This window comes from Mus pahari, chromosome 3 (assembly GCF_900095145.1).
Source record: "Mus pahari chromosome 3, PAHARI_EIJ_v1.1, whole genome shotgun sequence".
In the NCBI taxonomy this organism is placed as follows: Eukaryota; Metazoa; Chordata; class Mammalia; order Rodentia; family Muridae; genus Mus; species Mus pahari.
The window spans coordinates 17,280,836-17,295,240 of NC_034592.1; the positions used below are offsets into that span (position 1 = coordinate 17,280,836).

At 45.7% G+C, this 14,405-nt stretch overlaps 1 protein-coding gene across 11 annotated transcripts in view; it reads left to right on the forward strand.

The window, feature by feature from the left end:
* The window catches only part of Sptan1 (spectrin alpha, non-erythrocytic 1), a 68,462-nt gene that overhangs the window by 42,832 nt on the left and 11,225 nt on the right, over positions 1-14,405 (forward strand). For 7 of the 11 annotated variants that reach the window (XM_021192046.1, XM_021192047.1, XM_021192048.1 and 4 more), the window contains 16 exons: positions 660-707; positions 1,614-1,705; positions 1,959-2,103; positions 2,190-2,371; positions 4,753-4,852; positions 4,964-5,161; positions 5,240-5,386; positions 7,560-7,663; positions 7,788-7,950; positions 8,268-8,282; positions 9,721-9,852; positions 10,067-10,204; positions 11,308-11,412; positions 11,999-12,207; positions 13,578-13,698; positions 14,194-14,315. In XM_021192046.1, coding sequence (XP_021047705.1) covers positions 660-707; positions 1,614-1,705; positions 1,959-2,103; positions 2,190-2,371; positions 4,753-4,852; positions 4,964-5,161; positions 5,240-5,386; positions 7,560-7,663; positions 7,788-7,950; positions 8,268-8,282; positions 9,721-9,852; positions 10,067-10,204; positions 11,308-11,412; positions 11,999-12,207; positions 13,578-13,698; positions 14,194-14,315 — 2,021 coding nt within the window. The remainder of the gene's footprint in view (positions 1-659; positions 708-1,613; positions 1,706-1,958; positions 2,104-2,189; positions 2,372-4,752; positions 4,853-4,963; positions 5,162-5,239; positions 5,387-7,559; positions 7,664-7,787; positions 7,951-8,267; positions 8,283-9,720; positions 9,853-10,066; positions 10,205-11,307; positions 11,413-11,998; positions 12,208-13,577; positions 13,699-14,193; positions 14,316-14,405) is intronic. The other 4 variants (XM_029536019.1, XM_029536015.1, XM_029536018.1 and 1 more) reach the window with 1 other exon arrangement.

Here is a 14,405-nt window from a genome sequence, read left to right on the forward strand (position 1 = left end):
TCCTGTCTAACACCCACATGTCTTCTGGAGTTCATAGGAACATTGATGGCTTCCCTCTCCTGCATCTAAGCTGAGCCCTACCTCCTCTTACCATACTTGAAAGATTTTGAGCCAAGAGGAGTCTGTTTTGTTTTGGTTATAAGATGCGTGGGGTAGGACATTGTGAGGCTCCTCGGGTGTTTACAAGGGTCTCTATTGTGGAGAGCAAAGCTCAGTCATTGGCTCATTTCCCTTTTCCTTCATCAGTGCTGTCCCTTTTCCTTCAGGACACTGTTACAAACCACAGCCTAGTAACCACATTATCCATGGAAGGAGTCATTTTTATACCTCACTAGTAACTAGTCACAGCAGCCGGTGTTTGTAGATCTGTTTTCTGGAGGGTTCTTTGGTGTGGACAAGAAAGTACACCATTCATGATGCTGAACTGCCCTTCCTTCAGCTGCTGTCCTCAGGGTTTCACTCTCCTGAGTATGGCTCACCCTGCAGCATCTCCACTTAGGGACTTGGTGTTTTCTCACATCTTTCAGTAGTCCGTACTTCAGATGTTGCCAATGTCTGTAGGAGTCTGTGGATTCTGTTGGAACCTACCTGGTGTAAGTAGCAGATATGTCTCTGAATGGACAGGGTCTTAATGGGTTTTATATGCTCTCCTCTCACAGTCTGCTCGACTGATGGTCCACACAGTGGCTACCTTCAACTCCATCAAGGTAAGAAGTGGTGACCAGCTGTCCTGCTTATCCTTGCTCTTTACTGTCTTCCTTATTTTGACAACAGTAGAGGGCTTGTCCTTGTGGTGGAGCATGCTGTGACCAGGCCTACTTCTATAGGTCTCAGAAACATACACAAGCATCCTTGTTAAATGCCTGAGTCATGAAATAGCTTGATTGAGTTTCTTGATCTGGACTCCAATCTGAGCATGTCTTACTTTTTTTTCAATTGCTATGATAAAACACTGTGGCCAAGGCAATTTATAGAATAGAGTGTTTAGTTAGGCTTATGGTTTCAGGATAGAGTCCATGATGGCATGGCAGCAGGAATAGTTACGACTCTCATACAAGCAAGAGGCAGAGAGAATACATGGAGAATGGCCTGTCTTTGACACCTCAAAGCCTGTTCCTGTCCCCCAGTGATCATCTTACCCAGCAGAGCCAGCGCCTTCCCAGACATCCAAAGGGGACCAGGTGTTCAAACATGAGCCTATAGAGTCATTCTTACTCAGACCAGCGCAGAGCAGGACTGGAAACCTTCGCTGGGATTGCCAGTGGAATAGGAACCTTAAGGACTTGCCTTTCCCAGTTGTACTCTGGCCCAAGACTTCATTGGTTGTCGTACTGAGAGAAGATTCTCAGATGTCTCCATTTCGCAGTTACTTGTAGGCACCATATGTGCAGCACCAATGCTAGCTTATCCAGTGTTGGAAAGGTTTCTAAGTCAAGCATTTGGGGGCTTGGGGGGTTATTAGATATGACATTTTTGCTCTTCAAAAGATCTCTGTTGTGGCATGCTGCTGTTATGTTTGCAAGAAAATGAAAATTTACAGGCACTCATTTTCCCAAGGTCTGGTTGTGAGTGTGACAGGTTAGAAGAGAACTGATATTGCCATTCTCCTGCAGGAGCTGAATGAGCGTTGGCAGTCCCTGCAACAGCTGGCTGAGGAACGTAGCCAGCTCTTGGGCAGTGCACACGAAGTACAGAGGTTCCACAGGTGAGGGTACCAAGCATTAGGTGGGACAGGAGGAAATAACTTGGCCGCTCATAGACAAGGCTCACTGAGTGGGCTCTCAGCATGGTAGCTATGCCTTACTGATGTGTGGGCTCTTAACACCAAAGCCATGTAAGAACAGTAGATGCTGTTAATCCTGCTGGGCGTGAACGTGTGCAACTACGACAGATACACACGTGCCAGCCCTGGGACAAGGCAGTGTTACTTGCCACTCACTCATGTGTTTTACCTCCAGAGATGCTGATGAAACCAAAGAATGGATTGAAGAGAAGAATCAGGCTCTGAACACAGACAACTATGGCCATGATTTAGCTAGTGTCCAGGCCCTGCAGCGCAAACATGAAGGCTTTGAGAGGGACCTTGCAGCTCTTGGTGACAAGGTGAGAGATGCTTGAGGAAGGCTGAGGCCTGAACTTTGCCAGACAGAGCTGTTTCCCTGGATGTTCTTACGACTCTTTGCTCATAGGTGAATTCCCTTGGGGAAACAGCCCAAAGGCTGATCCAGTCTCATCCTGAATCTGCGGAGGACTTAAAGGAAAAGTGCACAGAGTTAAACCAGGCCTGGACCAGCCTAGGGAAGCGTGCAGACCAGCGCAAGGCCAAATTGGGTGACTCCCATGATCTTCAGCGCTTCCTTAGTGATTTCCGGTAATAAACAAATGTCTTGGTTATGTTTCTATTTCTGTGATAAAATACCATGACCAAGTCAGCTTATGTAAGAAACTGTTTATTTGGGGCTCACGGTTTCGGAGACCATCATGGCAAGGCACACAACAGCAGGCATGGCACTGGAACCGGAACAGAGAGCTCACCCCCTGCCCTGCCCCCTCTCTCTTTCTGTTTTTTTAAGAGTTTCTCTATGTAGCTCTACTGGAGCTCACTTTGTAGACCAAGTTGGTCTTGAACTCAGAGATGCCTATGAGTAAAGCCTCTTGCCACCACTGCCCAGCTGAGAGCTCACATCGTGAGGCACACGTTGAAAGCAAGGGAAACTAACTGGGGATGGAGAGGCTTGTAGAGTCAGCCACCAGTGATACACCTCCAGCAAGCCCACACTCCCTGATCCTTCCCAAACAGTTCCACCAATCAGGGAACAAGCATTCTCATATATGAGCCTGTGTCAGTCATTCTCTTTCAGATAGCATGTGAAGTGGCATTCAAAGATTCTTGCTACATAGGGCCTTTGTAATAGTCAATTTTATTATAAAGTAACCGTGGGATATAAACTACTCAAACTGCCAAGTGCCAGAAGTCTGCAGTAAGTCTGTCCCTGTGCGCGCTTCGGGTACGTGCACGTACACGCAGGGTCATGCCACCTTACCAAATGTGCTTTCTTCTTTAAATGCATATTGCATATCATATAGAATTTATTCACATTTAATATAATTAGTGTTTTTTACCACCTTTTTTTTATTTAAAATAATTTCAGTGTCACAGAGAGGTTGAAAGAGTCATACAAGAGCAACTGGTATTGTTACCTGTTGTCACCAGTTAATTTAGTGACATTCTCATTAATTGTAGGTTCTTTTGTTTTCTGAGCTACAGCAAATAGGTTGTAGGTCAGATTTCCCATGATCTAGTGCTCCTGTCTTCTAATGGCTGTATGACACTTCACTGAGTGGGTGATCACGGACAGCATGATTTCTGTGGTCTTGGATGGGAGCCAGCAAACGATACTCCTCCACTTTCCAGGCTTGGGGTCTCTAGAAAAGCAGGAAGTACACTTAATCACTGGACAGTCGCCTGTTCATTGTTTTCTCGGAAGAATTCTGGGTTTTATTTTGGGATTTTTGTGCCTTTGGGTTTTTTGAGTTTTTTTTTTTTTCTTCCAAAAGAAGATTATTACATTTATTTATTGCATTATGTCTGTATATACATGCTTGTGTGCCACAACTCCCCTGTAAATGGTAAAAGAAGTCAGTTCTCTCTACCAATGTACTTAGATCAAAGGCAGGCATATACTCTCTGAACCATTTTATTTTATTACATACGTATTTATTTATTTATTTATTTGGGGTTTTGGGGTCAGGGTTTCTCTGTGTAGTCCTAGCTGTCTTGGAACTTGCTATGTAGACAGGTAAGCCTGGAGCTCAGAAACAACCTGCCTCTTCCTTTGAGCACTGGGCTAAAAGGTATGCACCTCCACAGCCCACTCTCTTCCTTTCATCAAACAATACTACAGATTCACCAAACACCGGCAAAAATGGCACAAACAAGCTGGGCGGTGATGGCGCACACCTTTAATCCAGAACTCGGGAGGCAGAAGCAGGCAAATTTCTGAGTTCAAGGAGGCCAGCCTGGTCTACAGAGTGAGTTCCAGGACAGCCAGGGCTACATAGAGAAACCCTGTCTCGAAAAACCAAAAACAACAAAAAAAACAATACTACAGTTTGATGCCTGTCTTTGCAAGCCCTCATATGGACTCCCTCTTACTCTCTTTCAAATTCATGGCCTCTTTCTTGTTGTTGTTGTTGTTGTTGTTGTTGTTGTTGTTGTTGGAGAGAGGGAGAGGGAGAGGGAGGGAGAGAACATACTCAGTCATACAATGTTTTACTTTTTTTGTTATGTTTCAGGGATGACCTTTTGGTATTAGATAACCAGTTGTGCTTTGCCCCTGGGAAACTGTCTCTTCGTCTCAGAATTGCATACCCTTTCTACATTAGCATGTCTATTGGCATTGTTCTTGTTCAGGTTGTTTAAGCAGACACTTTGCTGAGACTACTGATATATACTGATATATTTAGAAAACTTGCCCCCTTGTCTGCAATGATCCTGAGCCTTAGGTGCAGGACTTAGTGTTGTGGATAGGTGTAACAGTTGGGACTGTGCTTCATGACTTGACAGATGAAGGATCCCCTTTTTTTTTTTTGGTAACACAAATAAGCTATATAACCCAGTCCTGTTCAATTTATGTCTAGGTTAACCTAAAATAATCCTGTAATGCAGAAGTGATACAGCTGCTTCCTAGACAGAGGCCTGCTTAATGCCAGATAGTGTAGTAAGTATGCCTCTGTGAATCTTGTTTCTAGGGACCTCATGTCTTGGATCAATGGAATACGAGGGTTGGTATCTTCAGATGAACTAGCCAAGGACGTCACTGGAGCTGAGGCTTTGTTGGAGCGACACCAGGTAGGTCCTGCTGGCCTAGTGGCCTTACCCGTCCCCGTCTTGGGAACCAGGGCTTGACACTAGTATGGGCATCTTCAGCAAGTTACCTAATCCCTTCACTCCTCTTGGCAGGAACACCGGACAGAAATTGATGCCAGGGCTGGCACTTTCCAGGCATTTGAGCAGTTTGGGCAGCAGCTGTTGGCTCACGGACACTATGCCAGCCCAGAGATCAAAGAGAAACTAGATATTCTTGACCAGGAGCGCACAGACCTGGAGAAAGCCTGGGTCCAGCGTAGGATGATGCTGGACCACTGCCTGGAGTTGCAGGTGTGTACATTATGTCTCATCAGGTATTTTCTTACAAGTGGCCAACTCCTCCTTCACACCTACTTGTCCACTTTGTAGCTGTTCCATCGGGACTGTGAGCAAGCAGAAAACTGGATGGCTGCCCGGGAGGCCTTCCTAAACACAGAAGACAAAGGAGACTCTCTGGACAGTGTGGAGGCGCTGATCAAAAAACATGAAGACTTTGACAAAGCTATCAATGTCCAGGTGGGTCCTGGGCCTCGAGGTCCTAGTCTGGATAAGTCACATCTTATTTGTAGCCAGGAGTACATAGTGAGAATCTTTCTCTTAAACAAACAAACAGGTGCAGTTGAGCACTGCCTACTATGCTTGAGGGTCCTGGACTCAATCCCCAGTTCTGCAAAAAAGCTTACACCAACTACGATTTTCATACCAGTTACAAAACAGAAACATTATATTGGGCTGGCTACATGGCTTCCTGGTTAAGAGTACAGATTTACTGCTCTTGGAGAGGAATTGATTTCAACTCCCAGCATCCTCAAGTGGTTGACAAGTACATGTAACTACAGCTCCTGGGAAACTTATGTCTCTCCACTGCAGGCACCCACACTCACCTTTTACATGCGCATGAACACATACCCGTAGTGAGAAATAATTTTTTTTAAGAAAAAGTATATTCTGTCATATATCCAATGAATACTTCCGTAGTTGTGAAAATGTGTATATGAAGAACTATTTTTTTTTAATGGACCATATGTGGTAGCACATCTTTATTTCTGCGAGTACTGAAAAAGCAGAGACATGTAGAGTAGACATATGTCTTGAGTTGGAGGCTAGCCTGGCCTACATAGTCAGCTCCAGGCCAGCCAAGGCTACATAGTGATATCATGTCTCAAAACAATAACAAGAAACCTCGAAATAGCAGCTTGGTGTAACACTCCTGTTATCTCAGCATATGGGATGCTGAGGCAGAAAGATGGGGTTTAAGGCTGGGCTACATGACCAAACTGTTTCCAAAGAAACAAAACAGGAAAGTTTACAACCCAGGGCTAGAACACTGTTGAGTGTGCCGCAGACCCTGGGGTCATCACACGGCCACAAGCAGCTTAAATCCTTGGGTGAGCTGGATAGTGGTGGCACACTCCTTTAATCCCAGCACTTGGGAGGCAGAGGCAGGCAGATTTCTGAGTTCAAGGCCAGCCTGGTCACACTGGGTGGTGGGAGCACACACCTTTAGCATCAGCACCTGGGAGGCAGAAGCAGGGGAAATCTCCATGAGTTGGAGGCCAGCCTGGTCTACAGAGTGAGTTCCAGGACAGCCAGGGCTACACAGAGAAACCCTGTCTTAAGAAAAAAAAAAAGGAGGGGGGTCCTCAAATCAGTTCTGTATTATGAAGTGATGACCCAGCTGGAGCTCCCTGGGACAGTACTTGCCTAACATATGAAACTTGGGTTCAGACCACAGCCCTTCAGAACATAATAATGGAATAGAAAAAGTTTAAGTTGTTTACGAGTGTTTGTGTGCTTGTTTCTAAGTATACATATCATGTGTGTGCAGTTCCCTCAGAAACCAGAAGGTAAGTGATTCTGTAGAAGTGGAGTAGAATTATAAGGAGCCACATGGTTGCTGGGAACAAAACCCAGGTCCTCCGCGAGAGCTGGAAGTGCTCTTAATGCCTATTTTGTATTTTGAGATGGGGTCTTTCTGAGTAGCCCTGCCTACCCTGGAAGTGTCTATGTGAAACAGGCCTTAAACTCACAGACACAGAGACCTGCCTGCCCCTGCTGGAATTAAAGGCATGTGCCACCATACCCAGCCTCCCTACCTCCTCCCCCCAAAAAATATTTTTTGTAAGATGTATTTATTATATTTATGAGTACACTGTCACTGTTTCAATGTCTTCAGACACACCAGAAGAGTGCATGGGATCCCATTACAGATGGCTGTGAGCCACCATGTGGTTGCAGAAATTGAACTCAGGACCTCTGGAAGAGCAGTTGGTGCTCTTAACCACTGAGCCATCTCTCCAGCCTCTAACTCCCCTGCCCCCCAAAAAATATTTTTAAGGGCAAAATATTATGTTGTGATAACATAATTCACTAAAACAAGGAACAAAATAGATAGCTGTAACTTAAAAACCATTTTGTTGAAAACAGGGCAGTGATCATTTTATGATTCTAATTTGTTAGACATCTGCTGGTGTCCCTACACTTGCACACCTCAGTATGACCTGAAGTCCTCTTGAATTAAACCCTACTCTAGTAATGATGATAATCAAGCTGGCTTCTAAAGTGTCAATGTGTTCCGATCCTGCTACCAGTTAGTTTCGTCACCCAAAGTATAACTATCTCCTCTGAAAACTATCAGGCTGACAGGCTTTCTTCAGCCCACCCTGACCTCTTTGCCTGTTGCCTTTAGGAGGAAAAGATAGCTGCCCTGCAGGCCTTTGCCGACCAGCTCATTGCCGTTGACCACTATGCCAAGGGAGACATTGCAAACCGACGCAATGAGGTCCTTGACCGGTAGGTGTCCTGCGATGGTGACAGTCCCCAGCTCTGAAAGGATGAATGTCCACATGAGAGAAGCCACACCTATTCCAGCTTCTTCTCTTACTGGAAAGAACACTCATATTTGATCTTCACTCAGGTGGCGCCGCCTAAAAGCCCAGATGATTGAGAAAAGGTCAAAACTCGGAGAATCTCAAACACTTCAGCAGTTCAGCCGGGATGTGGATGAGATTGAAGCCTGGATCAGTGAGAAGTTACAGACAGCCAGTGATGAGTCATACAAGGACCCCACCAACATCCAGGTAAGGAGCTCCTAGGACACTTGTTCTGAAGTGCCCTGTCACTGAGTAGAGCTGTTAAATGGGACTCTTTAAGGGAGTACACCTATAAAACTGTGTCTCATGGTAAAGCTTAGAAAAAGTCCACTGGGTCAGTAGAGCCATTTGAAAGCTACTCCCTTGCTAGACACTGTTGAAGCTATAATGTGTCTAGTGGACCTGCCCCTGTGCTGTTCCCACGCGCTGAACTTCCTGGGGAAGTATGATGGCAGAGTGAGGCTCTAATAGCTGAGACATGTTCATATCAGTTACTGAATTCTTCTTTCCATCTGTTTTTGTAGCTTTCCAAGCTGTTGGTAAGTTTTTCAAACTTTTAAGAGTTGTAGATATCTGAGCTCTGGGATTTATGTTCTGCTCTGTAGAGTACTGTTACTGTGGTTCCATCTGGTCCACTGGTGTCTGTTCATCCACCATCAGTCTAATCCCCAGTCACTCCATCCAAGTGTCCTGTGAGATGTGGCTCTCTCTGTTGTAATTAGCATGTAGTACCTATCTCCTCCTCCCTGTTTCTTCATCCAAGCAAGTTTTGTACAACTGTGTTTGATTTGGGGGGCAGTAGTTGACCACTTCCTTTCAAGGGGCACTTTTGAAAATAGAATATTTTCCTGGGCTCAGGGTATCAAGTGGCCTGGGCAGGACAGGCTAGCTTGGGATAAATCCAGTGCATACTCCGGTTAGTGTCCAGCCGTGCTGGCCCAGAGAACTGGAATAGCAAGACGTGCTTCCAGATCTAAGCAGACATTATTCATAAAAAGATAGATATATCTTTTGCCACTCAACTTAAAAGGCCCAGAACTGGGAAGGGGAAATAAAGCTGTAGAAGAGAGTAAATGGGTTTGGACCAGCAGTGATGAGAGCAGGCACCGGAGACTGTCAGGCACTATCAGGATGTGTGGGTGAGACCTCATGCTGGGGCCGCAGCCAGGATCCCCTCCCTGTAACAGTCGCTGCTGCCTTTCAAATGAAACATTGAGTGCAGAATCTTGGCCAACTAAACTGTTTTGTTTTATTTCTCTCAGTTTTCTTTCTCCAGTAACATTATCCCTGAGACTGTTTCTCACTTGCCCTCTGATTTTTCCCAAAACGATGTTATAGCTGCTGTATCTCACAATCATCTCTCCTAAGTGTTTCATTCAGCACCCTTGTTAACAAATTCTTAGTGAAAGACCCCAGCTTTCTCTACCTGGCAAAAGTAAAATTCAGCCTGCCTTTTAGACTGGGTTTTAGCAGCCTCATGTTTTGATAATGACAGCTACCAAATCGTCATCAACAGAGGAACCGCTGCAGCCTTCAGATGCGTTCCTGCTATAGGTGGTAGGACAGCCCATACATGTTACCAGTCAGGGGTTCTGTCCAGGAAGGCTAAAGACATGGGTTGACATTGGTACACAGTTAGATGCAGAGCTGAAATTGCCCCCCTCTATCCCATACCAAATGTAAAAAAAAATACAAAATTTTGAGGCTTTGCTCCCAGCCTGCTAGTGAGCTGTTCAGAACTGGCTTTTATCCCACTGCCTCTGACTAGTTCATTTCCCTTTCTGGCCTAAACCTACCTCTGCTGGGTGCCTATGGACCTCAGACCACAGCACCACACAAGCTGTGGTGGCTTTTTCTCCACGCCAGTGCTTGCCTTATTTCTTACCTACCCTATACTCCCTCCCTCCTGAGCGTATCTTTTGCCTTAAGAACAAACCTGGTAAGAACTGCCTCTGAACTGTGGTTTGGTATTTTCAGAGCAAGCACCAGAAGCACCAAGCCTTTGAGGCAGAACTGCACGCCAATGCTGACCGAATCCGTGGAGTTATTGACATGGGCAACTCCCTCATTGAGCGTGGGGCCTGTGCTGGCAGTGAGGATGCTGTCAAGGTATGGTTCAGGGGCCATACTGATTCCAGAAAGAATGATAGCACTCTACCATCCACTGCACTACACCTGATACTACCAGAAGCCCACAGTCTCTGGAATTCAAGAACACAGTTCTTCTGATTGTTTCCACATCCTCTTTGTCTCTGATTTGGGTCTTAGGAATGGGCCCTTCAGAGATTTTCCTATCCCAAGCTTCCCCCCATCTCTTCTTAAGGCCCGCCTGGCTGCCCTTGCAGACCAGTGGCAGTTCCTGGTGCAGAAATCAGCTGAGAAGAGCCAGAAGCTAAAAGAGGCAAATAAGCAGCAGAACTTCAACACTGGAATCAAAGACTTTGACTTCTGGCTCTCTGAGGTAACGTGAGGTGGTTCCTGCTCCCCACAATCAGGGAATTTCTAGGCATTTGGGTAATGAATGGTTTGGTCAGCCAGCCGAAATTATAAAAGGAAACTGCTTCAGAGTCTTGAACAGAAGTCCTCATGGTGAGATAGGTTCAGATTGCTGCTAGGAATTGATAAAACAGTTAGTAAAGAGGTTGAGAGCAGAAACTGATTTTAGAAGATGCTGGATAACAGCCTTCTCCCCAAGGGCATATATAGAGGAAGGATTGGGCAGGAGAAGTAGGCAGTTCCAGGAGCCTGCACCAATAGAACAAAAAGGGCAGAGAGGAAGGGAGCCAGAGTCAAGGCATGTATAGGAGACTGGCAAGCAGAGGCTCTAAAGAGGGTGATTTTAGAGACCCCCCACTGTGAACACTTTAGAATCTCTAGTCTGTATGTATCACCAGAATTGTTTTAGATTTACATTTTTTATGATTGAGTTCACAATGTCTTTTTTCATTAGTATATATGGAGGAGTGTTACCCCATGTTACTAAAATTCTCCCCAAACATTTGAGTATGAGAGAGTCCAAAGAGTCTTACCATGATTTAAGCATTCCCATCTGGCTGCCACTAAGGGCTTCCTAGAGTGCAGGCCTCCGTGAACATCTTAGTACACTGCTCATCTGTGGAGCTTTGTCGCTGTAGGTTGCTGTGCTCTTTGCCCCGCCATTCAAGAGAAGGCTTGGAGCTATGCCTCCATCCCTACCTTAGTCATTTGGACCTAGCTTAGTGTGCAGAACAGAGGGTGACTTCTTGGGGCACACCTTTAACCCCAGAAGAAGAACTGACCAAACAGTGAAGGTGTTGGTGACCCACGCCTTTAATCTCAGCACTCGGGAGGCAAAGACAGGTGGCTCTCTTGAGTTGGAGGCTAGTCTGGCTTACAGAGCAAGTTCCAGGACAGCTAGGACTACACAGAGAAACCCTGTCTTGGAAAAAAAAAAAAAAAAATTTGAAGAACGAAAAATTATGTCATGACTGAAAACTCTGGAGCAGCACCTGGCCACCTTGAGTTTTCCAGAGCACTGTGTGTGTGTCTGGTAGTAATCATTCCCTTTTGTGTTACCAACTGCAGGTGGAGGCTCTCCTGGCATCGGAAGATTATGGCAAAGACCTGGCTTCTGTGAACAACTTGCTGAAAAAGCATCAGTTGCTAGAGGCAGACATCTCAGCCCACGAGGTCAGCAGGGTGGCAGATGGGAAGGGAGGGTAATTAGAAAGAACCCCAAAAACCCAGGTGTGGTGGTGCACGCCTTTAATCCCAGCACTTGGGAGGCAGAGGCAGGTGGATTTCTCAGTTTATTTATTTGTTTGTTTGTTTGTTTGTTTATTATATGTAAGTACACTGTAGCTGTTCTCAGACACTCCAGAAGAGGGTATCAGAGCCACCATGTGGTTGCTGGGATTTGAACTCAGGACCTTCAAAAGAGCAGTCAGTGCTCTTAACCACTGAGCCATCTCTCTAGCCCTAAATAAATCTTAAACACACACACACACACACACACACACACACACACACCACACAGTGCGATTTTACTGTAGCCACAGCACCAAATTCTACGTCCCACACCTTGCCCCATCAGTGCTCATTTCCGTGATGACAGGTACTAAGTCTTGGTGTCAGTATGAGAGCAGTTTACTCTTACAGAGCTAGAATGGTACACACTGCACACCCTGATTTATGAGGCTGCACAGCCCAGTAAGGAATTAATGGATGCTGTTTCCAGGACCTGGTTTCTGAGCCCTCTCTTGTGTCCTTGCTCCAGGATCGTCTGAAGGACCTGAACAGCCAGGCTGACAGCCTGATGACTAGCAGTGCCTTCGACACCTCCCAAGTAAAAGAGAAGCGGGACACCATCAATGGACGCTTCCAGAAGATCAAGAGCATGGCCACCTCCCGAAGAGCGAAACTGAGCGAGTCCCACCGCCTGCACCAGTTCTTCCGGGACATGGACGACGAAGAGTCCTGGATCAAGTGCGTGCCATGCCCTGCACTTACATTCTCATTGTCTTCTCATGGGGCTACCTGGAGAGCCGAGGTTCACAGGGAAGTGTGACGTGAGGGCACGGGATCATCATGTGTGGTTTAACCATCATGTCAGGAAGCCCTACCTTTTGCATCCAAGGAAAGTTTTGATTTTTTTTTTTTTTTTTTTTTTTTTTTTTTTTTGAGTCAGGATCTCTATGTAGTCCAAGGACTCACTATGTAAACCAGCCTCTCCCTCCCAAATGCTTGCATTTAAAGGCATATACAACCGGCTTTTTTTTTTTTTTACTCCCCATACCCTTAAAATTTCACTTTTTTCTACAGAACAAGTTCCGGGCATCCAAAGCTACAGAGAGAAACTTTACCTTCAAAAACAGAAACAAAAATTCGGAGTGGTTTTTTTTTTTTATTTCTTTTCAAATAATATGGCATATAAACAAGCCATTTCTTTTTATTGGCTTTCTTTTTTGTTTGTTTGTTTTTGTTTTTGTTTTATTTTAAGGTTTGTTTATCTCATGTAATCCAGGCTAGCCTCAATTTCACTGTGTAGCTCAATATTACCCCAGGACTCTTGCTTCTACCTCATAAGTCTGTGATTAGAGGTATGAACTATTATGTCTGGCTAGTCACTTTAAAAGAAAATCTTCATTACAACCTTTTTTAAAAATTAAATGAGTTGGGGCTAGGAAGATGACTCTGGGTTGGACTCTCAACACACACAAGGGGGCTCACAGCCATTCATAACTCTAGTTCCAGAAGATTCAGCCCCTCTTCTGACCTCTGGGCACCAAGCATGCATGTGTATATATGAACGCAAAGCATTCATACATATAAAATAGATGAATCTAAAAAAGCATCCTCTAACTTAAAAGTACATGTGGACATCTTTTTGTTTGATCAATTGGTTTTGGTTTTTTGAGACAGTCTCTCTATGTATCCCTGACTGTCCTGGAACTCACTATGTAGGCCTTGAACTCTACCTGTCTCTGCCTCCCGTGTGCAGGAGTTAAAGGCATGCGCCGCCATACCTGGGTTAAGGAAACATCTATGTTTTTCTCTGTGTGACCCACATGTAAGTGGTGTTAATAACTCCAGTGGTGCTCCTCTCCTTAGGGTAGGGCCTGTCTTCTGTAGACCCGTTCCATACAGATGAGCCTTGTTCATTGACAAATGTACATGGCCAGAGGCAGTTCTAGATCCATGGCTTTGGAAAAGAGAGGCTTCTGGTTCTAGGAAATGGGTAGGAATTTTTATGAAGAAAATGATGGAGGTTAGAGGATGCCAAGAATCAGTTGCTAAACTAACCCAGCCCATGCCATGAGCTGGTGTCAGCTGACTACACTGCCGTTGCTCTTCAGGGAGAAGAAGCTGTTAGTGAGCTCTGAGGACTATGGCAGAGACCTCACTGGTGTTCAGAATCTGAAGAAGAAACACAAGCGGCTAGAAGCTGAACTAGCTGCACATGAACCGGCCATTCAGGTGAGGGGTTGCCTTATGCTGAGAGAAGAGGGCCATGGGGAAGAGGCCAAGTATAGACAAAGTCCTCTGATCTTCTGCTTTATGATTTTGTGACCATGCTACCTCAGCCCCAGCCATGAAGAAGCAATTCTGTTATTTTTTTGACGGGGGTTTCATTGTGTAACATTGGCTGGTGTAAAACTCCTGTAGACAAGGATGACCTCAAACTCAGATTGCCTGTTTCTGCCTCCTAAGTGCTGGCATAAAAACTTTGTGCCAGCCAGGCAGTGGTGACACACGCCTTTAATCCCAGCACTCGGGAGGCAGAGGCAGGCGGATTTCTGCGTTCAAGGCCAGCCTGGTCTACAAAGTGAGTTCCAGGACAGCCAGGGCTATACAGAGAAACCCTGTCTTGGAAAAAAAAAAGCTATGTGCCACCACTGAAGAGAGGACTGTGAATGTAATGTTGACTTGCTGGCGCCCTGCTGGTGCTGACTGACGCCTCTCTCTTGTCAGGGTGTCCTGGACACTGGGAAGAAGCTGGCTGATGACAACACCATCGGGCAGGAGGAGATCCAGCAGCGGCTTGCACAGTTTGTGGAGCACTGGAAGGAGCTAAAGCAGCTGGCAGCTGCACGGTGAGCACTCAGGCAGGAAGCTCTGGGACAGAAAGAGAGAGAGAGAGAGAGAGAGAGAGAGAGAGAGAGAGAGAGAGAGAGAGAGAGGGA